Source organism: Coturnix japonica, chromosome 8 (genome assembly GCF_001577835.2).
Source record: "Coturnix japonica isolate 7356 chromosome 8, Coturnix japonica 2.1, whole genome shotgun sequence".
Classification (NCBI taxonomy): domain Eukaryota; kingdom Metazoa; phylum Chordata; class Aves; order Galliformes; family Phasianidae; genus Coturnix; species Coturnix japonica.
In genome coordinates, this window is record NC_029523.1 from 6,556,504 (window position 1) to 6,577,645 (window position 21,142).

Sequence of the window (21,142 nt, forward strand, 5' to 3'; positions counted from 1 at the left end):
CTAGGCTCATCTTTTAAAAATAATCTTTATTCATCACAGTTAAGAGCAGAATGAACATGGTGCTTAAATGGCTTGTGTTGAACAGTCACCGTGCATTTCCTAGCACGTGTTATGCAATCCGTGGAAAGAGTTTTATAAACAGAAATAAATATGTTGTACAGATCCATTTGAAAATCATCGTACAGCTAAAACGTTACAAGGATCCATTTCTAAGGGCTTTCTTTCCAGGTTAAAAAAACAAAAAGCAACAAAAATAACAAGCCCAATAACCAGGTAACTCAGAGTAATTCTTATTTATTGTCAGCAGTTTTTCAGAGCAGAGATGAGTTTTGCTTGCACCACCGCTCAGCCTCCATCAGCGTGTCAGCACCAACGCCCCCATCCTGCTGTTCTCTCTCCAGTAGCAGTGGCACACTCCACAACTGGCCTATTGCTGGAGTGCAGGCCTCACCCGCTGCATGTTTTGGCACAGACTGGAAAGGAGCATCCATTGGAAGGGATGGGGCCCCCTGGGGTGTTGCTGGCTGCTGCAGCAAGTGCCTGCCTTCACAAAAGCAGTGCTGAGGTACTTATCCGTTATATTGTAGGAGCAGCAACTTCTCTTACAGATTCCAACACAGCATAAATCGCCGTTGTCTCTTTCAGTCCCGTTACCAGTTAGCATCATCTTCCCAGTTCAACTCTTCTTCTTCACCCCAGCCTGCAGCTTCAGCCTAGAATCATGTAAAATGAACAACGTTAAGGCACACACGCTGTGCTTCTGTTCTTAATGCAGCTATAGGAGCACAACAGTACCCAGGCCAACTTGTGATGGCACCCTCCTCCTTACCCCTTTGAGGCTTTATATACAGAAAGCCCCTTACAAAACCAAAACCAAAGCACTGGAATTTGCAGCTTTTCATCTTTGAGGACTTCTAACCGTAAAAGGAAACACTTTAAATACACTTTTGCTTTCCTCATAAATTTAAATCAAGCTTTGTTTCTATCAAAACCCCTTTTTATGAAGAACAGGATGCTATAAGATAGACTTCTTTCCCTTGCCTCCTAGGAAGCAACTGTTGTCCTTCTGTATTGTAGCACTCTGACTTTGATCTCACTCTCAGCTACTCCCAGAGCATTGTCTGCACTACTGTAAGTGGATCCCATAAAATTAGGTAGATATCACAGCAGTGCCACAACACTGTATTGTACAATGTGTGTGCCTTAGAATCCTCTCAAATGTGCATTTATTTAAACCCCGCTGTCTATAGACACTTACCTCAATAACATCAACTGCTGCAAATTTGGATGAAAACATCATGTTCTGGGAGGCACCTTCTCTGCTGGACACTGCACCAGAGTGACTGGGAACAACTGAGTGACTGGGAACAACTGCTTCTGTCCTTGCTTCAGGTATAATCAGGAGCGCTGAAGAAGGTTTAATGTCTGGTATCATGTCAGCAAACAAGTCCAGCTCAGGGTCTTGAGCTGGTTTCCTCTTCACTTTAATGGTGAATTCTTCTCCTAGGCCAGACTCCAATGAAGACTTCAATCTTTCCTCTAAGGTCTGTTTGGGCAGCACGGTTTTTCCTAGTTGTCCTTGGTCCCGTTTGTCGTTGTTCCAGCTGTTCTCAGGGGAGGACTTTGTTGAGGGAATCACTTTGAGGCTTTCCAATTCCTTGCTCTGTTGCTGGGTACCTGGTAGAGTTCTCTGCACTTGAGCTGCATCAGCTCGTGTCACAGTGAGGCAGTTTCCTGAGGTCAGCTCAGCATTAGGGCTGCTGGGCTCCAAGTCATCCCAAGGCTTCTCATCTACATCGTGTTCAACAAAATAAGGTCCCATGCTGCCCTGTGGCTTCTGGGGCTGAATTTGGATGTTCACAGTTTTCTCAGTGTCTGTCTCCTCTGGCTCGCTCCAGTCTGGCCACTCCTCTGCTGGCTTTTCAGAGGTAGTTAAAGAGCTCCTGCTGCTCCCAAGCACATTAATGCTCCTAGGAACTCCATTCAGGGGCAGCTGGGTGGCTTGCTCACCTGTGGAGGATAAGGGTGTTATATATCCAGTTCAGAAAGGCAAGACCAGGAAGAGAGGTATCAATGCTTTACCTGTCCTTAGAGCCAGCGGATTGTCTCGTTGCACAGAATGCTTCTTGACAACTGCATTTCCAGAGATAGGGAGCACACTGGAGTTGTTCTTCCAAGGCTGAGAGGTCTGGTGTCTCTGGTTGCTTACAGCACGAGTGGGGGAGTCTGCAGGGATGGAAGAGAGGCCAGTAAGTGTGTTGGCTGAAGCTGCCCATGGCATTGGAGATTTATTTACTGCAGAGATGAGCAATAGCAAAGACTGGCACTGCAGTGCAGAAACTGCACCTCTTGATTTGTACGTATCAATACTACTCTTCCTGCAGCTCTTGCCAGTGCAAAGTAACTGTAAATGGGTCAGTTCTTGCTGCTCTGTTCTTTCAAGATACACAAAGTAAACAGCATGATCTGAAATAGATGCTTCAACTGGATGCAGCCAGATGCATGGCAGCACCAATCTGCTGCTCTGCCTCGTATAAAAGCGCAGCAGTGACAGTCTCAATTCAAAGCATCATGCCACTGCACAAACTGCCCTGTGTGCTTGGGCATGAGTCAAGCAGGAACAAGAGGCTCTATCTCAAAGGCTGCGTTATGACAGCCTCACTTGTATGGTGCACCCAAAAATGAGAGGTGTGGTGGTAGGCAGTTAAAGGCTGGTTCCAGTTCATTGGTGGGAGCATAGTGTCACTGATACACTAGCACTGGATTCAGCTGTGTAAGCCCCTGCTGCCACCCCTTCAACATGGAATAGAAGGGCTTGGGCCACCGCTGCCTCCACCTGACTGTGTGTGATGCCAGGCAAGGCACTGCCTGCACAGCTCACAGCACTGTTAAGGACTGCAACTATAACAAGGACTCTCCCTGGAGAGCCCTCCATGGAGGGTACATCCTTAGACAAACATCTCATTAAGCATCATCTATTCAGCATCAACTACTCCTTACTGTACATTTCCACTCGCTGTTAAGGACAAAGGGTTGGTTCTCAGCTCCTGTCCCAACCCCCATCAACATTTAAATGATTTCAAATATATTCTGAAAAATACATCTGTTCTTAGCACGCAAGATGAAGGTTTTTATTTACTACAGTCTACTACAATCACATAAAAACAAACGCTGCAATGAGCCATCCACAGATTTTAATGAGTGGTAGTTATCAGTACACCCAGGCAGGACAAGAACAGTTACAATGAAAACAAATTGATGTCTATCATGCATTTCTCTTGGTACCTATTAAATCTAAAATAGAGCAAAATGCTGATTCTTCCCTCCAGCTACAGGTTATTCTTAGTTCTACATGCAGAAAAGTTTGCCCTTGGTACACTTGGTTCCAAGTTATTAGCAGGTGTAGGGACTACTTCATTCGTTTGGATTAGGTGAAAAGCCTCCAGAGAGCTGAGAAAATGGGGAAGTCTGTATTTCTTTTCCAATCTACAAACAGAAATTGGGGGGAAGAGGATGAAATTTACTGCTTTTAAAAACATGAAGGACAGAGGAAATATTAAACAGCTACTTGGATCTAAGTACATAAGTCCCCCAGGAGGACAGTACAGCTCTTCCACTAAAGGCAACCACACTATAATGTAACTCCTTTTGCACATCTTTCCTTGATGTTTGGGGCAGAAAAAGATTATTCAACCTGTGTTGCATGGACAGAAGCAGCAGGAATCCCAAGAGCACTCAAACCACAGCACTCAATCCATGTCACTCAATCCACAGCACTCAATCCATGTCACTCAATCCACAGCACTCACTCACCTTCTGGGGAGAGATCAGCAGTTTTCATGAAACTTGGAGCAGAGCTTTTGAAAATCTTTGTTCTTTCACCACCTACGACCACTTCAGGTCCGAGCAGGGAGACGAGAACTGCTAAGCTGTGTAGTGTTATTGCCACAATGGAGTCACTGGTGTCTCGAAGGCCCAGCAATACCTACAACAAGAATGGGACAACGTTATCAAGAACTGAGAATTCTGTTTTCCCACTTGTTTTCCTCCCTTCTATACATGTTTTATTTGCAGTACTTTTCAATTCTAAGCCTCCTGAAGCTCTTAGTGGATTTTGGACATTATTCTATAGCAGAATATCAGCCTTCCACTTTGTGTGGAAGCTAAGGAGTGTGATCATAGCATCTGGAGAGCTCAGACTGATCCCAGTCTGCTGACAGCTGTAGTGTTCTGTAAAACAGAAATGCCATCTCTTGTTGTGAGGCTGCAGGCCGAGCTGACAGGAACCAATCAGCACAAGCAGCGGATGTGACAGAAGGCACAAGGTTTAACAGCAACATCACTCCACATCAGGGTGGGGTGTCACACTTAGGGTTATGTAAAAGGAAACTGCTGCCAGTGCTGTGAGAACTGAGTTTTGAGCTAAGAGCCAACACAGCAGCAGAAATCCCGTGTACTCAGATATACACCGTGCATTACTTTCCCATCCTTAACCTGTGGCAATATGATGTTTTTCAACTCTTCCCGAGAGAACAGTTCTGCATAGGCATGAATGTGAGACAGCAGCACCATCCGCACGTGCTCCTCGTGAACCTCAAAGAGCTTCAGCAGCACAGGAATCACGTGAGTCTGGAACAAGGCTGGCGACAGGAGGCAGCTGGTTTGGCTTTCTCCAGTTTGCTCTAGGGAAGAGATGGGAAAAGGCTGCTTTGAAAACCACACACAACTCTTCCAAAAGCCATTCAGATAGAGACTGTCACAGCTGAGATCTACAGTGTCACCCCAACACCAGCTCTGTGTGTTTGTCAGCTGCCAACACAGCTGGCTTAGGATATCAAAAACAAGGCGAGGAGAGACAGCACTGCCAGCATCTTTTGCCTGATGGCAATGGCACTGAAAGCTTAGCAGCAGTCACAGGACGTACTGCTTGCTGAAATACTAGTAGTTATTTAGGTAAAACTGTAAGAGAGGAGAAGCAGGCTTTTAGCACAGGGCCAGAGGCTGCTGGAGATCCAGGACGCCATGCTGAACAGCCCCCTTAGAGATGACAGATGAGAATGAGGGCAGGGCTGTACACCCCAGGCTCTCAGTGTCTCACTGGGCAGGTGGGGTGACACTTAAACATGGGAAAAATACGAGGCAATTTGTAATTCTCACCCTGCATGAGCAAAGCGGTGGAAAAGCACTTCAAATAGGGGAGCTCACATAACTTTCCCCTCCAGTTCCGTATGTTAGAGAATTTGTTCTGGTTACACAAACAACCCGACTTCCTGATTCAATGGAACGACCACTGGATTAATTCCAAAGCTGTCAGTAATAATTCTGAAGTGAGTATTTAAAGGTCACCTTTCTTTGGCCCCAGCAGATGAGGAAGAAAGCTCTTGACAGCTACAGGTTCAGCAAACACAAGCTGATTGAGCAGGAGAGGCACCAAGCGCGATGCTATCAGCTCCTCTGACAAGCCAGCCACCCTGTCCAGCAGGAACCTGTGTTCCAGGAGAGAGCAATTAGTATCATCGTGGCCTCTCCTGCATTTGCAACCCTTTACATTGCCTTCCTCTCCTTTTGGGGTCTGCCACCTTAGCTACTACATAAGGAAAGTTTCACTTGTAGAAAAGGGAATCCCATATTGAAACCGCATCCATCTAATGCATTTTAGAGGCAGCCAGCAGAGCGTGAAAGAAGAATTCAGCTTCTCCCCTTCTTAGGCCAAGTAAGGCCATGATTGAATGGAAGCTTCTCAGAGGAAAAAAAGTATCTGGAGGATATGACAATAGGATTTCCTGCAGATGCTGCATTACTGCAGCCTGGACATCCATTACAGACAACAGCTTTGCCCACACAAGGCTGGGACCACAAGATTAATTCATTCAATAAGTCTTATCCAAAACTCTCATTATCATCTCATGAAAGAAAGCTTTGCTGGCAGAGCAAACAATATCCTGCCAAAGCAATCAAAATCTGGCACCCAAAGAACCACTTCCCCAGCGCTGCCTGACACCCGTGTGACAGATGCATTCTGAAATAGGAAACAGGAAGCCTCCAGGTTACGGTTCCTTCACCTACTTGAAAAATTCAGTTTTCTCCTCCTCAGATTTTAGCGTCAGAGTCTTCAGAAAGTTCACAACTTCCAGAAAATCGTTCCTAAGCAAAAAACAAACAACAACGTAGATTGAGATCACCAAGATTAGATGGTGCTAACGCAGCTCCTCAGCTGGAAGGCTGATTGTGCTTTCTTAATTGAAGGGCTCTTCAAGAAAGAGCCCTGTAACAAGCAGGGATCACGTCCCATCAGCGATGTAACATGCCTTCACTAAGTGAACTCACAACACAGGAACAAGCAATACCAGGAGGTGAGATGCTTCTTTCCTTACCTGAAGAATTCATGAGACAGTAAGCTGGACAGCGGGGGACGACACTTTGGATCTGGATTCAGCAGCGTACAGTGCAGGGTCTGCTGAAAGCTGGAGAGAATATCTGCTGAAACTGAAAGCCAGAGCACCTGCAATTAGATTTCTTTCTCACTGCTGCGGAAGCTTTGCTCAGGAGTCCACCACCCCTCCTGAAAACTTACTTTTAGAATCTGTTTGATTGCAACATGACTCATATTTGCTCCTAAAGGAAGAGATAATAGCATCTCTATCTTTCTCCCTGTGCTGCTGGTCACACCAAGGAGTGTTAGAGCCCCTGCTCAGCTGTGGAACGCAGCACTGTGGCCTTAAACACCCAGAGAAGTTTCTGGTGGGAGCAGAGCTGTGCAAATCTCTGCTACAAAACAGATTTGGGAGCACTTCTGTTGTCTGACCATGTTCAAATGCAGGTAAATGGGAACAAAGGAGATGCTGAGGTTTGGAATTTAACCTTGCAAACCCCAAGAACAGTGACGGCCACTAAACCTGCAGCACGTGTCAACTGCAACAAGAGCTGCATCGTTTGACACACACAAGGGATAAGCTGCACAGGTCCACATGTTGCAAATAAACATGGGCTCACCGTGATCATTTAGGGCTGTCAGGAGATTCTCCACCATGGCCCCAAAGGCGTACGCGTCCCTCGCATGCCCACAGCTGACGGGCAGAGCTTTGAAATCTGCAGACTGAAAACAAAAGACAAAAACCAAGATCAGCAAAGCAGGAGTTCACAGAAGTTGCCAGAGACCTCCACCCCTCCCCACACACACTCTCCAGTTCTTTCTATAGCTCCAAAGCTCCGCCCGGTACCCAATACACAGAGCGTCTTGCACACAAACACCTCCACCGAGGAACTTAAAACCCAAAGGAGCGACAGCATCACGGTGTAACAATTCCCCCCTGAACACATGCTGCAATTGCGAGTCAACAACCTTCAGCATAACCAGGGATAGGAAAATAAACCTCGGGTATTATCCAGCAGCCACTTCCTCCCATTCAGGCATAAGGAAACGAAGCGTGTGAGTGAAAGCTATTTTCTGAATACAGCACTGTCATGTGTCACCAGCAACAAGCTCCTGACGAAGGCAGGTCACTCACCATCTCCTCACATGGGATGCACGACTGGTCTCGCACTGATTTGACATGACAGAGGAACTGGAAAGGGAAGAGGGGAGATGTGAGCTGCCTGCGGGGCCCACCTGGGCCAAGCAGCAGGAGCGAGCTCTCCCCACAGGCCAGGACTAACATGTGCCCCTGCTCCTTCAGCTGCTACAGGTGTGAAGCACAGGCAACTTCAAGGCACCACAGCCAACCCATCCCTTTATGTCTTAGGTCCCATCGTCCACGATCCATCTGGGCAGGGATAGGATTCCATGACCCTCCAGCCAGCTGCCTCCCTTAGAGAAGTAGCTCATTTGGGGCTACTGGGAATTGGTTTCAGTTGACGTAGATGACAAGTATAGCTGTAGTGCTCCTGGAGCAATGGTTCAGCTGGGAGCTGGACATGAGCCTTCCCAGTGCTGACAGGCCAGGAGCCCCTTCCCAGGCACTGGAGGGGTGTGCTCTGCTGGGCTCTTACCTCTGGGGTAGCTTCATTAAAGTTACAGACTGTTTCCATTCCTCCCAGCTTCCAGTGCCCGTCCTCGCTTACGAACACAGACGATAAGCAGACGTTGTTATGCGTCAGGTTGCCCTAAAACATAAGAAAGGTGCAAAATCTTCATCGGAGCTAAGAGGGAACCGAAGAAAAGCTGCCAAGAAGCGCATAATGCTACATGGCCTCTGGGATGCTGCAGGTGAGCAGCACCAACTGTGACAGCCCCTACAGCGCAACTGTAAATGCAAAGACAACTACTAACTACAGACAAGCTCAGAAGCTCCAGTCTGAGCTGGAATTTATGTTCATGCATAGACAAACAATGCCAGAACAGGGGAGCAGTGACACCAACCTCTGACATGTGGCAACAGCTGTAAATAAACACGTGGCTTAGCATTTCTGCTCCAGCAGGTGAGTGTGTTTGCGAGGAATTAGAGTCATCCATACAAACCCAGTTACAACACTGCTGCCACAGTTCTTGCTCCCAGCAAAGCGTGGTGCTGCTGGTACCTACCCTGTCATGGAGGAAGGTGAGCGCCAGCAGCACGTCGTAGATCCCTGCGCAGATCTCTGCAGAAGAAAGTGTTTCCAGGACCGTCTCCAAAGGCTTCACCCGTTCAGTGACCAGGTGGATCCCATTAGCTTCCACAGTGCAAGAGAGGAAGCGCAGAAGACATGGGTGGCGCAGGGTTTTCAGGTGCTTCCAGAGACAGAAACATCTGTTACATCTCAGCCACTGCAGAGCTCAGCCAGGCTTTCTACTTGAATCGAGCCAGCCAAGCCTGCTGCTCACCGAGCTCTTAGCACATGGCTCATTGCAAAGCACGTTATGGCACACCTGGATGCTTACACAAAAGAATAAATACAGTGCTGTGAGTCTGCCTAAGAAAGACTCTGGTGCTGAGATATGCAGGAGGAGATCGGCACATTGAGAATGCCGGCAGGTGCTGTTATCTGAGCACTGAGCTTTGCAGCTGCCGACCCCCTTCTTCCCTGCTACATGGACAGGGACAGCCCCGACTGCTTCTTCCCTCACCCCGAAGGCTTTGACCCTCGTTAACAGCTTCCCACCTCTCTAAGGAGGCAGAGCTCTGACAGCTCTATCCCAGCACACACACTGCGGTACCTTGGCGGCTTTATTAACCATGTTCTCATTCTCCTGCTTGTACACGAAGACAGAAGTGCATTTGCCATCCTGCAGCACAGCCGGGTGAATGGTGTGTCCAGTCGGCAGCGTGAAGGGCGGCTCCTCCAGCGTGTAGCTCTTCAAAGCGCTGTTCTCTGAGCCCATCCCTCGCTGAGCTGGGCTGGAGACGTTCCCTCTTGGCGGCAAATGGGTCACAAGGAAGAGTTGTGCAGGTGGAGGCAGGCGCCGTCCTGTTCACTTTTAGAGCATCTTCTGCAAAGCACCAGACAGCCATGAAGAACCTCATCCCATCAGCTGCTCATCTCATCAACCAACAAGTCTATACTCAGCACGTTATGACCTGTATTAAATGTAAGCTATACCAACTGTTGGCCTGCTGGGCAGCAGCAGCACTCACACGCAGCAGGATGGGGCTCTTGCAGTGTTCTCTATGCAGGACGCTGCACCCACAGCCCCGTGCTCCCACCTCAGCTCCGCATCCCGCTGCCTGGCACAGCTCCGGGGCGGCACAGCTCCTGGCAGCAGGCAGAGCTCCCGCCGGGGGAAGGAGCCGCAGGGACACGTTCGCGATAGGAACCAGGAAGCGCTACGGCTCCTAACTGATGTAACAGGGCTTAACCTGCCGTGGTTACGGCCTTCCTCACAACCCGCGCGCTACGAGCGGGGCCTCTGCCCGGCGCCACCGGCCGGCAGCGCCCCAATACCCGGCCGGCAGCGCCCCAATACCCGGCCGGCAGCGCCGTGCCCGCACCCGGCACCCGATGGCGGCGGCTCCGTCCGCGCGGTGCCGCCCCGTCCCCCGTCCCGTCCCGTCCCGCACCTGCTCCATCCCGGCCGCTCGGAGCCGCCTCCCGCCCCGCAGCCGCTCGGTCCGGCCGCACTCTGCGCTTCCGGCAGCGCCGTGAGCTGACGAGGCGGGAGCGGCCGCCAGCGCCCCCTGCCGGCACGGAGGACCCGCCGGGCGGGCGGCCGCCATCTTGGGCGCGGGCAGGGCGGCCATTTGCGGTGCGGGCGGGGGATCGTGCTCTCCACACACCGCTCCCATCCCGCGCTGTTACTGCGGCTCCGCTCACACACCGCTGCTCAAAGGCTCCCAACCAGCTCCTGCCCTTTGGGCCAACCATATCTGTTCACTTCTGCCTTTCCTCACCCCGTGTTGCCCCCAAACCTCCTTGATTTCAAAGGGGACCTTAGGAGGACGCCCCCAATGGCAGTGGTGGCAGCTGTATCACTAGGGAACTGTTTGAACTGCAGAGCAGTGCCTGTATGTTGCATCTATAGGGCATCAGTCCCTGCTCTGTGCTTAGATCCAGCTTAAACCCCAGTGAATAAGCAGGTTATTAATGCATTCAACACTGACCACACGGGTTTTTGTATTTAATAGAAATTAAATTAGTAGCTTCATATACAGAACGTGACGCTTTCCAGTCCAGCAGCTTTTCAACACTTGCTTTTAAATCACAGAGCGAATCCTGTACAAAACATGGTATTAAAGAGCAACCAAAGACTAACACCAGCACTACAGCAGCGGACCCAGAAAGGTTGGGTTTATCTGGAGCTACACACACCGAAGGACACGTAAGGACAGACCCATGCACTACCAAGGGACACATCTACACCTGCCATGCACACTCTGGTCCCTGCAGGCAGGAGCAGCCCCGCATTCATCGTGCTCCATAGCTGTAGTAGTACGGCTCATCGGGGCGGTAACCATAGGCAGTCACTGGGCGGCCAGGAGCTCCTGGGGACTGACCGAAGCCATCGACTCCAATGCTGTAAAAAGAAGGGAGAGGAGCTGTAAGGAGCTGTAAGGAGCTGTAAGGAGCTGTAAGGAGCTGTAAGGAACTCCAAGGCTGTTGTACAGGGGGGAAGGTGCTGCAGCTCTTCCAGCCTGGAGGCAGCTCAATGTCTTCCCCCTCCCAGCCAGCGCCGTTCCATCCTCCTGCATGGTAAAGCAGAAAAGCTGCAGGGAAATCAACAGCTCTTTCCTCAGAAAAGCAGCACATCCAAATAATCCCTGAAATGGCACAATTCTGAGGCCCTGGGGCACAGACGAGAAAGTGACAATATATGGTGTAGCAATACAATACAGTTCAAAGGACAGTGCTGCTGGTGGGATACGAGACCCACAGCCAATGGCAGAAATGGCATCAAACATCAAGTGGCTGTTTTCTAATGGGACACAATGAACCATCTGTCACACAGAACAGTATCTTCCACACCTAAAAAAGCCACAGCACGAGAACTGTGTAGGGAAAAGTGGCTGTGTCACTTCTAAACTTCCACATCGGTAGGACAAATGGCAAAGGATTCTGATTTACTGCCTGACTAAAGATGCATTGAAGGGAGTTGAACTCCTGTCAAAACACAAAGAACCAAAGTGCTTTTGGAGTGGGTTAAAGCTGAACCTCATTACTGCCAGTTATACATATGGAACATGGGTTATGCGGCAGCCAAGGCCTGGGAAAGAATGACCCATCCAGGCGATGTACAATGGCCCCCAGGCCCTGACTCACCAAATAGCTGGCACTGCTCAACTGGTTGGGCTGGAAGGGCTCAGCTGCAGCACTGGGGGATCCCGTCCAAGCACTGTCCTTGCCAATGTATTTTCCTCATGGTGCCTTTGGGAGGGCATAGACCCATTCCCATATGGGATGCTCTGATCATGTGAGGGTGGAAGGCTGAGACTTGTCCTCTAAGGGATGGAGCAACCAAGAAGCCCAAATGCAGAGCAAACCATTCTGTCTCACCTGAACGCTTCTGGAGGAACTTAGTGCCCTGAAAGCACACTGCTATTTCCACGCCTGCCTGTCTGTATTTGAATTGGCAAAGCCTCTGTCTCAGCACTTGGATACGGAGCCATCGGTCTGACCCCACGTCTGAGCAGTCTCTTCTGCAGAGGAGGGAAGCAGAGCAGCAGTGCTGGCAGCACTAAGCACTGTGCACACGTGGCTGTGGGTCTGCACCCTCCTCTGTCCTCCCATCCCTTCCTCCAAAGCCCATTCTTCTATTCTCAGCCCATTCTGAAACAAGCTGCAAACACCGGAGGTGCCTTCCCCAGCTCCCTGCTTTGTGCCGGGCACACAACAAGACCCGAAGCTGTAGAAGACTCCTGGAATAGGGATTACAAGAAACCTCATGACTTTATTACTATCTAACTCCTGTCTCCATGCACACCGAACGCTGCCTGCAGCCTCAGTCCCTCAATCAGAGGATGGACGGTCCTTCCATCACGCCATTATTTGCTATTAATCCGGGTGCGATGCAGTGACACCGCCCAGCCACGGGGTGGCAGGGGGCCTCCATCCCTGCAGGCTGAGCTGCAACAGCTATATATATATGTGTATATATATTTATAGATTTATAAAGGACACATATATATATATGTGTGTGTGTGTGTGTCCTTTATAAATGTGTAAGTAATTAAGTAAAGACCCCCAGAGTTTAAAATTTGACAAGTATCAGTTATATCCAATCGGTTTTGACGTGTGTTGGCGTCCTGAAGAAAACTGTTAGAGATGGATCAGCTGATAACTGCTTTGGGCAGCTAAAGAAACACTAAAAGATAGAAAATCACGTTAAGACACTCTGATCAAATCACTGCTCTGCGAGTTACTTACAGGAGCTTTTCCTCACAGCATCACATGTGTGCACTGAGGGATCCGTGCCTGCTAACCCAGTGTAACTGTCTGCTTACGCAAAGCTTGCCACCAGGCCTGGAGCTGATGGAGTTAAAGAGTGAACAGCGCAGCTAATTACCATGTACTGCTAACCTCAGTTGCTGGTTCATTTTGAGACCCTTTAAAATATGAACTGTGTATTTTACCCCTATGCACTCTCTTAATGATTTGTTTTTTTTAGACTGAAATCACTTCCAGCCATCAGTTATACTCGCGGTCTCTACACATGCACTTCTCCAAGCACAAATATTTCTTTTTCCTATTGGTCTGCCAGCCCCTGTCAGAGCAAATTTCACTTTAAACTAAATGCTATGATACTTAAAACCTCTTGGATTACTCGGGCTGCTAGTGTGATCTATGACCTTCCCCAAATGACAGCTGAACTTTCCAATTTGCTCGTACTGCTGGGGAACTGAAGAACACATGCCCGAGAGGAAAACGTTCCTGATGTGCACGAGTGAGGAGAGATTTCTTAACAGCTCTGCTCATTGATACTCACCTCCAATTCCTAATGTCCAAATTAACCCGCCCAGCTCGTATCCTGGGTGTCACTGAAAACAGAGACCAACCAAGGGCAGGAAACACCAGCCAGCTGGGCATTCCCATAGTCATCTGCAGCTCACCAGGGCCCAGTGCAGGCAGGGAGGCTCTTGAGGCTGGCAGCACCTGACCACAGAGCAGAGCTGCTTTCTGGAAGCTTTCCTGATGCAATAGACACCCGAGCCTGTCTGCACTAGCATTCACACTGTTAACGGTGCTGGTGTTGACAAGCTGCTCTAAAATGGGTACTAATTCCTCCGGCATAAAGCAGGGCCTCAGAAAGGCGAGTCCTGAGTCAAAAGCAGCACCTTGACGTCCAACTGGAAACCCACACATAGAATTCACGTATCTTGGAGCAAACCCAGCAAGAAACGCTGCTTGGGAAAGAGTCACGGAGCAGTACAGCAGGGATTGTGCCCAAATGAAAGGGGGTGGCTGCCTGAGCAGGTGAGCGTGGCCCAGGAAGGCAGCATTGAGGGGCAGTTATCACTCCGGGAGCTTGTATTTTAGAGCCCACATTTCCTTCAGTTCTGTACTTGGAAGCCTACAATTAAAACACCCTGAAATCAGTGTCCACTGAAGATGAAATCAGAGAGAAATGTTACCTAGAGCACGTAAAGCACTTCCACCTGCTCCACAGTTTCAGCTGTTTCTCTTTTCACCCTAACCCTGTTCAAACCCCCTCCTGAGCCTGCATCAACAAGGCTCACACCAGGCTCAAGCACAAGGGACTCTCAGCTGCTCAACAAGGATACCAAGTTTTAGAGTGACCTTTTGGAGTCTTACTTTTGGAGTTACGTACAGATACATTGCCCAAAACAACTGCTCTTCACTCAGCATGACCCAGGCAAAGCAGCAGGTTGGACACTCAGACCTTACTGTCTCTAAGGACCAGTTGTAACTATTAGAACAGCCCCCATGTGCCCCCCAGACATGCATTCAGTTCAGTGCAGAGCATCCCCAGTCCTAACGTCTCATTTTTGAGAGCCTACCAGTGTTTGACAGCACTGCTGATAACATATGGTCCTGTTACCGTCCTACATTCCCATATAAACCTCCATGCCATAAACCCATCATCTCTAGTGCTGTATCAGATTCCTCTGTATAACAGAGTAAGCTGCATTCAAAGCAACACTGAAGGCTGTATGTTCCCCCTCGGGAGGTAGCAGAGCCATTGGAATGGAGCACCAGTCCAGACTTCAGACAAGCACAGCATTATAACCTGCCCAACTGAGATGCTGCTTAGAGACTGTAAAACTCAACGAGAACTGCAAAGTCTGTGGGTTTTCCTCTCCTCTCTGTTGATATTTGTTACTGACTAAAAAACACACCATGAAACAGTAGAGGTTCCCTTTGCTCAGAGCGCGGAGATTGAGAAGATGATTCTCTGAGATGATGATTCACTCCTCTGTGCCAGCTACTACTTTGGTTTCGCTTCACTGGCCATAAATTTTCTGTCCTTCAGAATAAGAACATAAACCATCAGTTATAGAGGAACAGCACACGACTGAAAAGCCTTAAAAACACACAGAAAAACCCGATGTTCTGTAACTGTAGATGCTCCCACTACTGGTAATGACGTTAAACTATAAACCACAAGTCTCTTAAATTCTGCCTCTCATGGCCCCGCTTTCTTTCTCCCCTATCTATGAAGCTTTTTTTCCCTCCATGCTTTCTATCCCTCGAGCTCAAGTGGGAGCTCTGTGGCAGGGACTCTGCCTGTGCACACTGGATCTGCTTCCATGTTAGCATTTTAATACTGATCTTCATTTAATAACACTGTATCTGCTCAAAAGATAAGGAAAGCCAACACTGAACCTGTGCAGCACTAGTTTAGCTCCTTAGTGCATGATGATACAGCTGTAATGGATGTGAACATGGCTCCCCTTTGCTGTGATCCTGTTTTATTTCTGGACTTGGGGCCCAGTTGCATCTCAGCACAACGCTGCTGCCTCTGCCATGCAATTAGCAATGGAAATGCAAATCTGACACCTGTGTGTGAGCTTTCTGTACAGGATTTGCTGAAAGCTCATGTGTGCAGTCAGAGCTGGAATGGAAAGCAAGAGTTCTGCCTTCCCACTGTAAGCCTGACCGAAACATCTCCTGTGCTGCTGGCTCAGCATCTGGCCAAACCCACTGATTAGATACAGCCATTTCTTAAAAAAAAAATTAATTAAAAACTAAAACAAATAAAAAAGCCCTGAGAAGCAGGCGATAAAAGTCAAGGAAGATGTCCTTGCTGTCTTTTCCTCCCCCTCTCTCCTTGGGCAGGCCAAAGTACGTGTGTCAGCTCCATAAACTGAAGAAGACATTGCCTTAACCTTAGCCTAGTAATACGTCTGGCTTGGGACGGTTTCAGGCCTCTCTCACTGAGCTCCAGTGACGTCAGTTGGGTACTGAAGTTTCAGCCAACAGCCTGACCAGAATGAGATCCTGAAGTGGCAGCTTCACAGAGGTGACTTCACACTGACCTCATCAGCTCCAGATCAGTCCACAGCTTCCACATGCTGCTGAACAGCCTTCCACTGTCCAGATGAAAAGTGTTTCTGTGCTGTGTAACAGAGGAGGCTCGCTGCAAACGTACTCCCAGATAAGCAGTCGGAGTGGAAACACAAGTTCTCGGTGCCCTGGAGCACTCCTAGCCAAACAATTACTCCTTGCATTATCTACACAAGCTCCTCGAGCCCAAGCACTGCCACTTAGCTCTGCCCTTGGGTACAAATGGGAAGCAGGATTCTCTCTTGGGCACAAATACCCTGATCCAGCCAACAGGTTGCTGGCTGATACGTGCTGCCTGCAGGGCTTAGCACCAAGAGCCAGGCAGCTCAGCAGGACAGTAATCCAGGTGGCGGAGTGAAGGAGAGGGGGCAAAATATCTGCTCTACTTTGATTTACAGCTGCAGCCAATAAAAGCTTTCAAAGTCTCTTCTGCAAGTTCACATTACTATGAGATCTGCAGCGTTCATTAGAGCACACGATGCAAGGGGAGCACTATTACCCATGAATAAACATGAAATGTTTTTGCCACCATGGATGGTTATGCAGATTTGAACCAGTCCAAGGCTCCAGTGAAGCCTTGTCAAAATCCATCCCCAATCAGCCATCATCTCAGTGTAAATCAGAAAGGAAGTCAATCTCAATGTCTCTTATGGCTATTTTCCTCCCCTCTAGCATTGGCTGTGTGAGGGAACGAGCCAGATAGACACACATGTTGCACATTTTCTTAGAGATCTCTATCTTGGAGTAGCATTATTATGCACGGATTTTCAACTCTGAGCAGAAAGCAGATAAAACACATCCAGGCTAAAAGCTGGGTAGGGTGCCTTGGGAAAAACAGCGACGAAGCTTAAAGGGCTCAAAAGCCAGAAGGTGAATAAGGGCTCCAAAAGTTCTGTTTTAACCTCACGGTTTCAAGAAGTCTTTCAGTCCTCCAGAGGGAAGAGTGGGAAGGACGGGTCTGTCTCCACACAGAGGCTGATAAAGAGATTTACAACCAACAGAATTTCAGCAGTTTGGCAAAAGAAATGGATAAGTTACACTGATTTGCATAGCAGGGCCTTGTCTGAACTGCAAAACCACCACCATTAGAAACATCCCACCGATACATGGGACGTAAAACCGACTCGTTGCAGGTTTCATTGCGAGCCCTGTGAGCACACTCAGGCACGGCACACAAAACACCCTTCACTTTATTACAGTTTTAAATCTTTCTTCCAGGCCTGGCCTCGCAACCGCTCGCCTTGATAAAATAGGTCACTTGAAAAAGGAAAGCTCAATAAAACGAATTACAAAAACAACGAGATTAAACTGATTGTGCTGTTTTTGTACAGTGCAGCTGAATTCTGCAAATATGCTGCTGGCTGCGGTTTGGCATTTAACAGCATGCGATCAGTGAGAAGGAGGAAATTTTATTCTCATTAACTGTTGCAGATTTACTGCAGTGAAAAAGGGCTATGTAACCTGAGAAGTGACAGAATGGAAAGATCAAAGCAGCAGTCTGGAAACTAAATAAACCTCCTGGCTACTTCCTGCAAGGAAAATTCACTCTGGCAATGTAAAACAGAGTCCAGTTAAAAACTACTCTCAGTTTTATGAGCTGTCACAGCAGCTTGAGTGGTTTGGACCAGTCAAGTTTAGAACATTATATTTCCTTGTTTTTGTCTCAGATACTTCTGTAAGCAGTTTTATAGTTTCTTTTTCTTTTCGTTCTTACTTTTTTTTATTATTATTATTTTAAAGAGAGAAAGAAAATTCTTCTCTTTTGGTTGAAATCGAGAAGGTCACAGCTAAACTCATTAAAACCAGGCAGGTCTTCATTTGCACATTCCATTCCCATTTACTACGCTTTAATATTTTACTTTGAGATTTATAAGCAATGTACATTCACTTTAATAACTCTTCCGCATTCTGTTCACTTATTGTTTAATATAAGTGCAAATCAGTTTACAGAGCCCAGATGGCTTGTAAGCAGGGAGCCAGTCTATTCCTAGCAGCACATCTGGAGGGACTGGAGTGGCAGACAGAACGTGGGAATTAATTAAGGTTACATTTCAGAAGAGACAGACTCAGGTTTGGGGGATTTCTTGGTAAGACATTCCAAAGGAGGTGAGCTAACTGCTGCAGCTTGGCATTCTTTTAACATTCTTAATAGCCACCTAAAGCACGTTGGTTAAACGAGGCTAACTGCAGGTGGAATATAATAAAATACAAAGCAACTCTAAAAATGTTAAAGACGACTGTGAGTGAAAGAGGCCCCAGCATCTGATATTCCAAAGGAGCTGGAGTGCATTAAAACCTCAATGCTAACCCTTCCCAAACGGCATCTGCTCTGTGCTGAAGGGAAAAAAAAAAAGATGTCACACCTACCTTTAAAATATTCCTAAGCAAGCTATTTCACCTATTAGCATACTAGGGCAATTGTTCAGAGCAATTAAACAGCCCTTACAGTAAATGAAAGGAGTGCAACACGATCCTCCATGATTACAGACCACACAGCTCGGAGCAGTGGTGTGGTCCCGACATGGAGCAGTGAGGAGAGCTCTGCTCTGCTGGAAGCTCCGGCACCTGATTTGGGATGAGCAGCCTCTCCTTTCCTTCAGGCCCATGCACACCTTGGGCTCTTTGTGGGTAGTGTGCTGCACTGAGGACATCAGCTGCATGCTGGGAAGTTTCTCCTGGTACAGACTGAGAACACAGGAATAATGAAAACAAGCAACCAAGCACATTAAGAAGGTGCTGTGTAACAAATACTGTTTCAGAAGAACATTGTCCTTATTTGGATATTCCCAAATCAAGGTGGTGCTGGAGCCGTTCCCTTGTGCTACACTAATCAAAACCCCTGCAGGGCAGCAGATCCTGCTTCCTTACCACTGTCTCTTAGATGCAAATATCTTCACTCCATGCATTTGTAACACCTGAGCAGATGCTGTTTTGATGAATACAAAGAAACAGCTGAGCTGACCCACCTCTTGCACGTGGATCATAAAAGCTGCACTGCCCAGCTCTGCATGCTACATCACATCAAGCCATACAGAACATCTAAAACTGAGTGAAAAACAAGTTTACCTTGTTAAAGACTCACCATACAGATGGGACAACAGCACAATAAAAACACACAACTGTGAACTGACAACGTTTTTGTGGGATAAAAATAAACAACAACAGAAAACCTTCCTTATCTCAAGGAACTTCATTGGTTCCAGGCCTCTCTTTAAGGCCTTTGCAATTTGATTTCAGTGGGATTTACAATTTGCTAATACCGATGTGTGATAAACTAATAAAACTTGCCTACAAAGTTATAGGCCCTATTTACCAGTAAAAACTAATTCAGTTCTCTTGGGAAATGCAAATTAAATGGCATCCAAATGGTAGAAGCTGAGGACAACATTTTCCCTGCATTGCAAAGAAAACATGGGGCTTTTGTTATTGATTTGGTTTTTAGATACAGTATGAGTATGGAAAGCAAAAAGAAACACAGAACTAAATTACATCAGTGCAGCAAATATATGAAAGTGGAATCATATTGTAATAACAACTTCTACTCTACTGGCTTCTAACTCCAGTAACTAAACGGTTTTATGCTTCTGTACAGTCATCTCTGAGTCCCACCTCTAAGGTAGACAAGTATTCAAATAACAAGGAAAGGAAGATGCAGATGTGATCATTCAGGCCTTTTGGCTTTTTTTCCCCCCCTTAAAGACAACCAAAAGCCAACAGAGTGGCTGTGCTGCTGGAAGGCTGGGGAGGGAGAGCTCCGACTTCTAAACAAAATACCTGATGCTGAAAAGTGGCTTTTCAAAAGGAGGATATAATAGATGAGAAATGCTCCATAGCACAGTCCCCACCTCCAGACGCATCCTTAAGAAGGTTCTTTCTATCAGAAAGGTATCTTGTAGGGCTTCGAAACTAAGCAAGAGATGAAAACCTAACTTTAGTGCTTGAGAATAACAATATGGAATTGCTTTCTGTGAATCTAATTGAAGAAGATCTACATGGAAGACAGCTACAAACGCTGACAGAGGAGATAAATTACACGTACAACAAATTAAAAAGTTGATAAATGCTTATCGAGTGCCTATTTGCCACAATATGATGCAGCTGCTGTATCTGACTGGAATGTGAGCTATTCAGTTGTGACTGAGAGGTTGCAGAGCATTGCAGAAGTTGACAGCAATGGGGGGGAACAGCCCCACCCAGGTCCTTCCCCTAATAACATTGACATCTGATATTCATCAGGGTACTCAAGAAAAAAAGCCTATGGATATGACAACTCTTGCCATTCAGGAGGGCTGCTGGTACGTGCAGACATTACAATAGGGCAGCTTAGCTAGAGAGAACCTTTCTACAGCTACAGAAAGGCAGAACTTGGGAACTCTGATGAAGACTTTATAACAAATTGGCTTTTGCACTTAAAGTTTGTATCATTATCTAGTTAGAGCTGGGAAAGGTTAAGAAGTTCTTTCCCCAGTGGGAAAGAAAAATACCATGGAAACCTCCATTAGAAGACAACCAGCCACTGCTATCACACCTGTGTTTTAAGAAATAATTTCTAGAAAGTAATTAAAATCTGACAAATGACCAGAGACTCCTGGAGCTCTTCCAGCCGGCCTCTCTCCCTTGCAGCTCAGACACCGAGCTGTCAGCGCTTCAGCCAAAGGTGAGGGATTTTTTGTTTGCTACAATCGTAAAGCTTTCACTCTATATTAAGAGTTATCAGGACCAGGAGCCCTGAATACAGATTTCAGTAACAGATGAAAACTTCAAACCTATGCCTAAAGCACATTTGCTTCTGAAAGACAGTACGGCAATTCAAAGCTGATAATCTAATCACAGAAGCCTTTCTCCTGGCCAGAGGAAAAACCTGGACACAAGCTGTCAGAGCAGCCTCCTCGGCCACATTTGTTCTGCTGAATAGAAAACAAACCTGATCATCTGTTTGCACTCTGCTCCAAAGCTCGGAGGAAAATGGAAGATGCTGTTTAAGTATTTGATGGCTCCTGAGTACGCTGTACTCCCAAATAATCCTATTTATAGACATCTTACAGAACAGTACTACTCCATTAAGAATATGGTTCAGAAAGAAAAACTTTAATCCACAGCTGTGAAACTCAGAAGATAGAAATGTTTAGTTGCTGGTAATACACTTGGATCCCTGAAGTGAGGCATCTGATTGCACGTGCAACTTGTAGCTTCCTGCTGACAAACAGCAGAAACAACAACTATCCTCATCTGCTTTAGGATGTGGACAGAGCACCATGTGAATTTACAA

General features: G+C 47.4%; 2 protein-coding genes across 2 annotated transcripts in view; both read right to left on the reverse strand.

Moving 5' to 3' along the window:
* Positions 1-9: 9 nt before the first annotated feature.
* SCYL3 (SCY1 like pseudokinase 3) lies at positions 10-10,082 on the reverse strand. Its single transcript, XM_015869677.1, has 14 exons — positions 9,975-10,082; positions 9,134-9,406; positions 8,522-8,707; positions 7,990-8,103; positions 7,509-7,565; positions 6,994-7,096; positions 6,375-6,486; positions 6,067-6,144; positions 5,347-5,486; positions 4,495-4,682; positions 3,814-3,985; positions 2,083-2,226; positions 1,259-2,010; positions 10-713 (listed from the first exon to the last, which is right to left on the reverse strand). The coding sequence occupies exons 2-14, from the start codon at positions 9,296-9,298 to the stop codon at positions 651-653; spliced, it is 2,274 nt and encodes a 757-aa protein (XP_015725163.1). The 5' UTR covers positions 9,299-9,406; positions 9,975-10,082; the 3' UTR covers positions 10-650.
* A 420-nt stretch (positions 10,083-10,502) lies between these two features.
* Positions 10,503-21,142, reverse strand: part of KIFAP3 (kinesin associated protein 3) — a 54,802-nt gene continuing 44,162 nt past the window's right edge. The window contains exon 20 of the mRNA XM_015869674.2: positions 10,503-10,927. Coding sequence (XP_015725160.1) covers positions 10,819-10,927 — 109 coding nt within the window. The 3' untranslated portion in view covers positions 10,503-10,818. The remainder of the gene's footprint in view (positions 10,928-21,142) is intronic.